Source organism: Falco cherrug, chromosome 7, assembly GCF_023634085.1.
Source record: "Falco cherrug isolate bFalChe1 chromosome 7, bFalChe1.pri, whole genome shotgun sequence".
In the NCBI taxonomy this organism is placed as follows: domain Eukaryota; kingdom Metazoa; phylum Chordata; class Aves; order Falconiformes; family Falconidae; genus Falco; species Falco cherrug.
The window spans coordinates 2,215,596-2,224,221 of record NC_073703.1 but is presented as its reverse complement, the minus strand read 5'-3'; the positions used below and the strand labels follow the sequence as shown (position 1 = coordinate 2,224,221).

The 8,626-nt window shown below is 54.6% G+C and overlaps 1 protein-coding gene across 1 annotated transcript; it reads left to right on the top strand.

Annotated features, from left to right (window-relative positions):
• The first annotated feature begins 566 nt into the window (after window positions 1-566).
• On the top strand, window positions 567-6,699 carry LOC102056146 (cytochrome P450 1A4-like). The gene is made up of 7 exons (XM_005437451.3): window positions 567-727; window positions 1,598-2,463; window positions 2,696-2,822; window positions 3,093-3,182; window positions 3,271-3,394; window positions 3,961-4,047; window positions 5,297-6,699. Exons 2-7 carry the CDS (start codon window positions 1,606-1,608, stop codon window positions 5,601-5,603), a joined length of 1,593 nt encoding a protein of 530 aa, XP_005437508.1. The 5' UTR covers window positions 567-727; window positions 1,598-1,605; the 3' UTR covers window positions 5,604-6,699.
• Window positions 6,700-8,626: the final 1,927 nt, after the last annotated feature.

Here is an 8,626-nt window from a genome sequence, read left to right as displayed (position 1 = left end):
ACCGCGGTGGGAAGGGTGGTCAGCGCTCATCCCTGCGCGTTCGAGGAGCACCGTGAGGGGGTGACCCCCTCCTCCCGCCCGGCACCGCGCGCACCGGGGCTGTTTTCCCACGCTCCCGCTCACCCCGCGGTTTCGGGACACCGGGGACATCCCGGGGCTGCGGGCACCGGCGGCGGGTTGGGGCGGGGGTGCTGCATAGAACCGGGTGCCCGCAGCGGGGGCTGCGACAGCGGGGAGCGGCGGAGCCGGGGCGCTGCCCGGGGGGTCGTGGGGGGAACCGGGGCTCGGGACCGGCGCCTTTAAGATCCTGCCGGTAGCGTGACTGGAGTGACCGGGGCGGTGCGGGTTGCCCAAACATCCCGCCCGCTTCGCACGCGATGCCCGCCCCGGTCTGAAACCCACGGGAGGCACCGGCACCCCCCGGCCCGTTGGGACAACCCCCCCTTCCCCCGCCCCCTCGCAGCCTCCCACGGGGACAGGCAGGGCAGCGGGGCTCCGCAGCCCACGGGCGGAGCGGGAGCGGAGGGGCCGGGGGTGCGGGGGGGTGGGGGGGGGGCCGGGGAGTTATTTCGGAGTTTGGACGCACGTCAACTTTGATTAGGCTTCGGTCACGTGACGGGAGGTGGCCGGGCCAATCAGGGCGAGCGGCGATGCATATAAAGCAGGAGCGAAGGGCGAGCGGGGTACCTGCCGCGAGGATCGGGCCCCCCGCCGCGCCGCGCCGCAGGTGAGTAGGGGGCATGGCTGTGCCCGCAGGATGGAGAGGTGCGGGGGGCACTGCCAGCTCCCCCACGGGACCCCCGAGGGATGGAAAACCAGGGGGTGCCCTGCTATGGGTGGTCCCCCTGCTCTAGCTCCCCGAATCCCTGTTAGCATCCTTCCCATAGCTGTTGGAAGGTGATTTCTGGGGGGTCCTGGGGGTGATCCTTGCCCTGCGGTGGCCACGATCGGCAGCTGCGGGCTGGGCTGAGGGTCCTGGCTGGGCTGCACCCACTGGGGTGCAGGGATCCCATCAGCCCTCCAGGCTCCTCAACTTGTGGGACCAGGCTGTGGCACCCTGCCCAACCCAAGGGCAGGTGGGATTTCGAATCCAGCCTCTTCCTACCCTTGGCTCAGGGTTTTCTGAGGGATTCCTATCAAAGCTGGGAGCCTGGTGCCGCCACCCCATGCCACAGCCATGTCTTTCATGGCCATCGGTTTCGTAGGAATTAGTAGCACTGCTGTATTCAGTTTGGTGGCGAGCAGAGGCTCGGTGCAAGCAACCTAATGACTCCAGTCAGGAGGATTCAGCTCTCCTACAGTCAAGCACTCTGGAAAGGGCTTTGTGGTAGAAAAGAGTAGTTGAGAGCATGGTTCCTTCCCTGACACACAGAGAAATAGCTCTGAGACCTATTCCTTTCACTCCTGGCTAGCACAAAAACTGCTTTTAAGTGCAAGCAGTTTCCTGAAGTGCAGAAAACCGGTGCAGCTCTGGATCAGAAGTTAAGCCCAGCTTTCCTGCCCGCAGCCCTTTGCGGTCACTGCTAAGGGTGTTTCAAATCAGAGGTGCCCTGGGGAACTTCCCCCCTTCATGATGCCTCTTTGGCTTATTACTAAGGTTCCTACATGCCGGCAGCGATGAAGGCTGTGATGTCGCTGGTGGGAAGCCAAGGCACTGTCTCGGCCACTGAGGTCCTTCTCGCGGCTGCCGTCTTCTGCCTGGTCTTCCTGCTGCTCCAGTCCCTCCAGCAGCACGTGCCCAAGGAGCTGAAGAGCCCCCCAGGACCCCGAGGCTACCCCATCCTCGGCAACGTGCTGGAGCTGAGGAAGGACACGCACCTGGTCCTGACCAGACTGAGCCAGAAGTATGGGGACGTGATGGAGGTGAGGATCGGCACCCGTCCCGTCCTGGTGCTGAGCGGGTTGGACACCATCAAGCAAGCGCTGGTGAAGCAAGGAGAAGACTTCATGGGGCGCCCGGACCTCCACAGCTTCCAATACATTTCGAACGGCCAGAGCCTGGCCTTCAGCCCCGACTCGGGGGAGGTGTGGAAAGCCCGCAGAAAGCTGGCCCAGAACGCCCTGAAGACCTTCTCCATCGCCCCCAGCCCCACGTCCTCCTCCACCTGCCTGCTGGAGGAGCACGTCTCCAAGGAGGCTGACTACCTGGTCACCAAGTTCCTGCAGCTGATGGATGAGGAGAAGAGCTTTGACCTGAACCGGTACCTGGTGGTTTCTGTGGCCAATGTCATCTGTGCCATCTGCTTTGGCAAGCGTTACGAGCACAACGACCAAGAGCTGCTCAGCTTGGTGAACCTCGGCAATGAATTTGGGGATGTGGCTGCTGCTGGCAACCCTGCAGACTTCATCCCCATGCTACGGTATCTTCCCAGCCGCACCATGCATCTCTTCAAGGACATCAACAGGCGTTTCAGCTTCTTTGTGCAAAAAATTGTCCAGGAGCATTACACCAGCTTTGATAAGGTAAGAGCTTGGAATGCTCTTGGATGTGATTAGAGATGCCTACAACTGTCAGTTGCTGCCTGCCGGGCAATGCCGGGAAGAAGGTACTCCCTTGTCCCCCCACCTCTGCCCAGGAAAGCTCCTCGGAGCTCTCCAATCTGCAGTTAATGCCCCCGAGAGCTGGCACTGGCTGGGGGAGGTTTCCCCAGCCCTGGATGTCCATGATGTCCCTGACTCACCTGCTCTTCCCCAGGAGCACATCCGGGACATCACGGATTCGCTGATAGAGCACTGCCAGGAGAAGAGCACAGGGGAGGATGCCTGTGTCCTGCTCTCCAACGAGAAGATCATCAGCATTGTCAATGACCTCTTTGGAGCAGGTGGGAACATTTCTGGGGGTGAAGCCTTGCTGCTGGGAGGCTGGGTGGGGGCGTTGGAGCTGTTGGGGTGAGACCCTGGCCACGCTTGAGTGTTTGGAGCTGCTGCTGGGCTCCTGGGTGCCCTCCTGAGCAGTGACCAGAGCAAATGGTTATTTGGTCATAGCTGATGGTGGAACTGCTCCAAGGCAAACGTCTGGAGTGATGGGATCTGTAAATACCTGCTAGCCTGTCCTCTTTTGGTAACTAAGTATCTTTTTCACATCCACCCAGGTTTTGACACTGTGACAACTGGCCTATCCTGGAGCCTCATGTATGTTGCCTTGTATCCCAACATCCAGAAGAAGATCCATGAAGAACTAGGTGAGTCCATGAACCTGCTTTTGCCAGGGCTAAAAACTCTCTGGCAAGGGCTGGCCCCAACCCACTCCCTTCTCTCGACCTCCCACAGACCAGACCATCGGCTGGGAGAGGAGACCGAGGCTGTCGGACCGGGGCATGCTGCCCTACACAGAAGCCTTTATCCTGGAGATGTTCAGGCACTCCTCCTTCCTGCCCTTCACCATCCCGCACAGGTACGGGCTGGAGTGGCTGACATGTTGTCTGGGGTGTTGGGGGTTTTTTGGAGTGTTTTTCTGGGAAGTGCCATTTTGGCAGATAATTGCCTGGGAACCAGTCCCTGCTACGGGGAAATATTCCAGTGCACAGCCTGAGTTACTTGTGCTAAAGCTCCCTGTGTCTTTCGTGCTCGCTGATAGTGCTGGCGCCTGTGGCTGCATCTGTTGCCCAGCTTTTTGCCCTCCTGGGGGTGAATCCTTTCCTTTGAGGGTAGTTTTATTCCAAAGCCTTTGCTAGTAGAGGGATGGTGAACACCCCTGGGTTTTTACTTCCCTCTGCCTTGGAAGAAACCACAACACAACTCATCCAGCTTCCTGAAACTAAAATCTTTCTGCTTGAGGAAAAGTGTTAACCAAGACTATTTAGTCTCTGAAATACAAACCGGGGTATTTTCTAGCCAGCTCTAGAAGTACAAATAGGGTATTGAAAACGGAACGCCCCTAGGGCTTGCCAAGCTTTGTTTTGTTGCAAAGCTGTGGGTCTCCTCTTAACTTTTCTTCCCCCCTGCCTTTATTACTTTCAGTACAACAAAAGCGACAGTGTTGAATGGCTATTACATCCCCAAGGATACCTGTGTGTTTATCAACCAGTGGCAAGTGAATCACGATGAGTGAGTATCCCAAACCCCCCGTGCTCACCCAGGCTGCCGTGGGTTTGCTTGGCTTTAAGATCACTCTGATCCTTTAGAGCAACATGCCAAAAGCCAGATGGGCCACGAAGGCAGGAAAAGGCAGATCGGACCAAAAATCACGTGGGTTTCCTCAGCCCAGCCTTGGCTCTCCGGGGCATGGAGCCACCTTGGGTTGACTTGGTCACCAGTTCAGCAAGTCCCCAACACCAGGGCTTACCCAATTTCTGTGCAGTAATGTGATGTCCTCAATGCACCGGACTTTCCACATACGTGCAAGGGCTGGCAGCTTGGGCTGCTGAATAATCAGGAATCAGTAGATCCTGCTGCCAAGCAGCCCTTGTGATCTGGGTTGACGGCTCTGGATGTGCTCAGCAAGAGCTGAGCCTGGTTCCCTCTTTCAGGAAGAAATATGCCCTGACGTGCCTCTCGTTAAACTCAATAGGCTCATGTTGTTATTGCTGATAATCAGCTTTGGTGATTGAAAGGGGCTCTGGAAACCAAAGCCCTGGTTTACTCCTCCACTGCTCTCCAGTAGAAACCCTCCTGGGGGGCAGTAAGTTGACTAAGGCTTGATACACAAGGTGGTTCCCAAACCAGGTGTTCTGGATCAGAAGTTCAAGAGACTTGTATCCAAATAGCCCAGCAGTGCAGAAACATTAAACTTTTCTTCTGCTTGTGCTGGTGAGCACTGCAACAGGACAGTGTCTTTAGGGTCAGAGAGGATTCTCCATATCCAAGCATAAATTCTTAGCTAAGACACTGGAAAATCCCACCTGGCACCTCCCAGCAGCTGAGTTGGGACAGGTTGGGAAGTTTTCCCTCTTTGAGTTCTACCAGCAAAACCTTCAGGTTTCCGTTCTTTTTTTTTTTTTTTTATGAGCTGCTGACCGATTTCTGTGCTCTCCTTTTGGCTGAAACTGCAGGATCTCTCGCTATTGCATGCTGAATTAAATCCATCTCTGGTATCTGCACAGGCAAACACAATCAGAGTTTGAAATAGAGGTCTCAGTAGACTGAGCTGATGGTGTCTGACACTTAGTTGGCATTTTAGATTGGGGTAGAGGTTGCCAAAGTTTTTGGAGGGTGAAATGAGAAAGCATTGCAGTGCTGCTCTCTGCGAGGATTTGTTTTTTTGTTTTTGGTTTTTTGTTTGGTTTTTTTTTTTATTGCTGTCCCTACCACAATGGCTGAAAACAGCTCCCTTCAGCATGTCTCCTTTCTGCTCCAGGACCCTTTGGAAGGACCCTTCAACTTTCAACCCTGAGCGGTTCCTCAATGCTGCAGGGACTGAAATAAGTAGGACAGAGAGTGACAAGGTGATGGCTTTCGGCTTGGGGAAGAGGCGATGCATCGGGGAGTCCATAGGCCGGTGGGAGATCTTCCTCTTCTTGACCACCATGCTGCAGCAGCTGGAGTTCAGCCTTCTCCCTGGGGAGGAGGTGGACATCACTCCTCAGTATGGACTGACAATGAAATACAAGAAATGCGAGTGCTTCCAGATTAAGAAGCGTTTCCCCGTGAAGAACTCAGCATAAGCTGTGGGAGGACGTGTCGCTTTGCAGAAAGCCAGCCCTTGGACTCAGACACTCAGCCTGCCTTTGCCAGCGCTCTCTGGAAGCCAGCGCAGCCCCTCGCAGTGTTGCTTCACTGGAGGCTTGTTCATCTCGTGTAATTGCGAGCAGGGAGGGATAACGCCAGATTTGCTGGGCTCCTCGCAGCCCCCCCAGACTGCTCCACTGCCCTTGCGTGCAGGAAAGCTCACCGGGGTCCAGCCTGCCCACCCCTCCTGGGCAAGTCCAGGGGGCCGCAGCCCTGTGGTGGGGAGGGGGAGGCTTTGGGCTGGGAGAAGCAGTGTGGGACATCAGTAGGGGTGTCCTCAACCTGCCTGGTGCTGCAGGCAGAGCTGGAGTTGCTGTGGGCAACTCCCTTCATCCACAAAATGGGAATAAACCTGCACGTTCCTCCCCGAGAAACCTGGCCAGCCTTTTTGTGCGGTGGGGAAAGTCTTTAAGCTCATTTGGCAGAGCTGTTTGCCAAGCCGCTGGCTCCCTGTGCTGGTGGGAAGGGGCTCTCCAGCCGATGCAGTGGCTCCCTGCGGCAGCACCCAGCCCAAGCAGAGCCCTGCTGGGTGCCACCTCGCACAGCCACATTCCCTGAATGTAAATTCATTAAATCAATACCCAAGTGTTTCTACCAATCCTTGGTGACGGCCTACTGGGGGGAAAAAAGTTATATATATTCATAAGTAGCGCTGCTCGCAAATTGACATATTAGCTAAATTCCTAACAAGAAGCCTCCTGGAAAATATCAAAGGACTCAGAACAAGGGACAAGATGTAGTAAGAGGCACAGCAGAACACTTCTGGCTTTCAGGCTATGCATCTTTTGTTTTGAACTAGTGTGGTTTTATTTTTTGTTAAGCAATAGATGTCTATACTCAGACAAGTAACAGGAGCACTGGTCTGAGGACCGCAGGGGATGCGCTGCCTTATGTTGCATTTGCTTTAGCCAGCGTGAAGGTGAATTCTCATGGCAAATGGAGCAGCAATTCCTGCTTGTGTGGAATGCATCCATATGCTGGGATATCAACTGCACAGTATTTCTAATCCAATAAATATGTATATGAAAGTTTCTTGCTTGGTTCTTGCTGGTCTTATTCCACTGGAAAAAGATTTTTTTGGGGGGAGGGGGGGAAGCCCCCTCTACCTCTCTATCATCCTTTACAATCTGACTTGGGTATGTTGGATCAGGGGTTTTCCTACAGACACGTGAGTTGGCTGTCCTGTTACTGTCAGGGCTGGGACCCCAGTGCCTTTAGGGGCAGTTTTTAGCCCTTGTGGGTGCTGTCTCTGGTCCCTCTTCCTGCGTATATAAAGAAGCTACAGCCTCAGCTGTGATTTGCAGAGAGGTGATGCCAAGCTCTGGCTTAGTTCAGGTTTTCACTAAAAATCAAGATTAGCCATTCTGTCCCTGAAAAAAAAAATCAATAGCTTGAAAAAAGCCTTTCAGAGCCCTCAGGGAGGCAGTCCACAGAGGGATGCTTTGAGCCATTGCCTACTCTGTGCTTCCCCATCTCGAAGCATGGTTATTTCTGAGGCTTTGCATAACTTAACTTTTAAAAAAGGCAAGAAACATTAAATTGCCATGCAAATAATATGGAAGTATATGGAAAGTTGGGGCCGGTGCATACCTGAAGTGGCATCCCTGCAGGGACCAGCCTGCCAGGGTTGCCAGCTCGGCAGGGTAGGAAACAGCTCTTGCCCCACAGGGACATTTTCATGAGCCACAAATATTTAGCCAAGCCCTCAAACAGGGCTGTAACATCGGGAATCTTGGCCAAATTCAGTCTTCTGCTGAAACGTGTTCTTTTCCCCAAATCCCTGCCCTGGGGTGCTCTGTGGTGTGAGCTACCCTTGCCCCACACAGGGACAAAATCAGAATAAGTGCAGAAAAGTTAATATTTGACGCTGTCTATCACCAAGACATAAAGGACAGCTGAATAATTCAGTTATTTTTAATTTTGGGGCTGTGCTGTGGAAAAGCGGCTCTCGGTATGAGGAGCCTTCCTCCCCCCATGACCTTGCTCACCTTAGTGTTATTGTTACTGACTGCTATCACAACGATTTGGCTTTTAATTAGCATCCCCGGGACAGCCTGCCATTAGCTGGGGAAGGTCAGCAGCGTGCGGATCCAGCACCCCACCCGCTCCTTCCTCCCAGTAATCAGCAAAACAGCCTCCGGCTTCAGAGCGGGGAAAAGCTGCTTTTAATGGAGCCAAGGGGAAAGTGGGAGATGGATGTATCCGTGCCTCTGCCGGTGAGTCCAAGGAAGGTGATGGAGGTGTGAAGGAGGTCATGGAGGTGACGAAGGTGATGGAGGTGTGGTGGAGGTGATGGAGGTGTGATGGAGCTGATTGCGGTGTGACAGAGGTGATGGAGGTGACAGAGGTATGATGGAGGTGAAGGAGGTGATGAAGGTGTGACAGAGGTGATAGAGATATAATGGGGGTGATGGAGGCATGATGGAGGCAATGGAGGTGTGGAGGAGATGATAGAGGTGTGGTGGAGGTCAAAGAAGGGATGCAGGTGTGATTGATGTCACAGAGAGGATGCAAGTGTGACAGAGGTGATGGAGAACATCTGGAGTGGTGATGGGGGTGATAGAGACATAGAACCGTAGAACTACAGAAGGGTTTGGGTTGACAGGGACCTTAAAGATCACCCAGTTCCACCCCCTGTGCCATGGGCAGGGACACCTACCACTGATGAGGACGTGTGGCAGCAGTGATACAGGTGGGACAGAAGTGACAAGGGTGGGATGGAGGTGACAAGGGTGGGTGGAGGTGACTGGGGTGGGATGGAGGTGACAGGGGTGGGACTGAGGTGACTGGGGTGGGATGGAGGTGACTGGGGTGGGATGGAGGTGACAGGGATGTGATGGAGGTGACTGGAGTGGGATGGAGGTGACAGCTGATGGAGGACGTGAGGCAACAGTGACGGGGTGTGACAGAGGTCACAGAGGCAATGGAGGTGTGATGTAGACGTGACGTAGGTGTGCTG

Excerpts from the sequence above, each read along its gene's own strand:
- LOC102056146 (XM_005437451.3), top strand. The coding sequence starts at position 1,606 with ATGCCGGCAGCGATGAAGGCTGTGATGTCGCTGGTGGGAAGCCAAGGC. Across the intron at positions 3,183-3,270 it reads GAAGATCCATGAAGAACTAG|ACCAGACCATCGGCTGGGAG; the intron begins GTGAGTCCATGA and ends GACCTCCCACAG. Across the intron at positions 3,395-3,960 it reads CCCTTCACCATCCCGCACAG|TACAACAAAAGCGACAGTGT; the intron begins GTACGGGCTGGA and ends TATTACTTTCAG.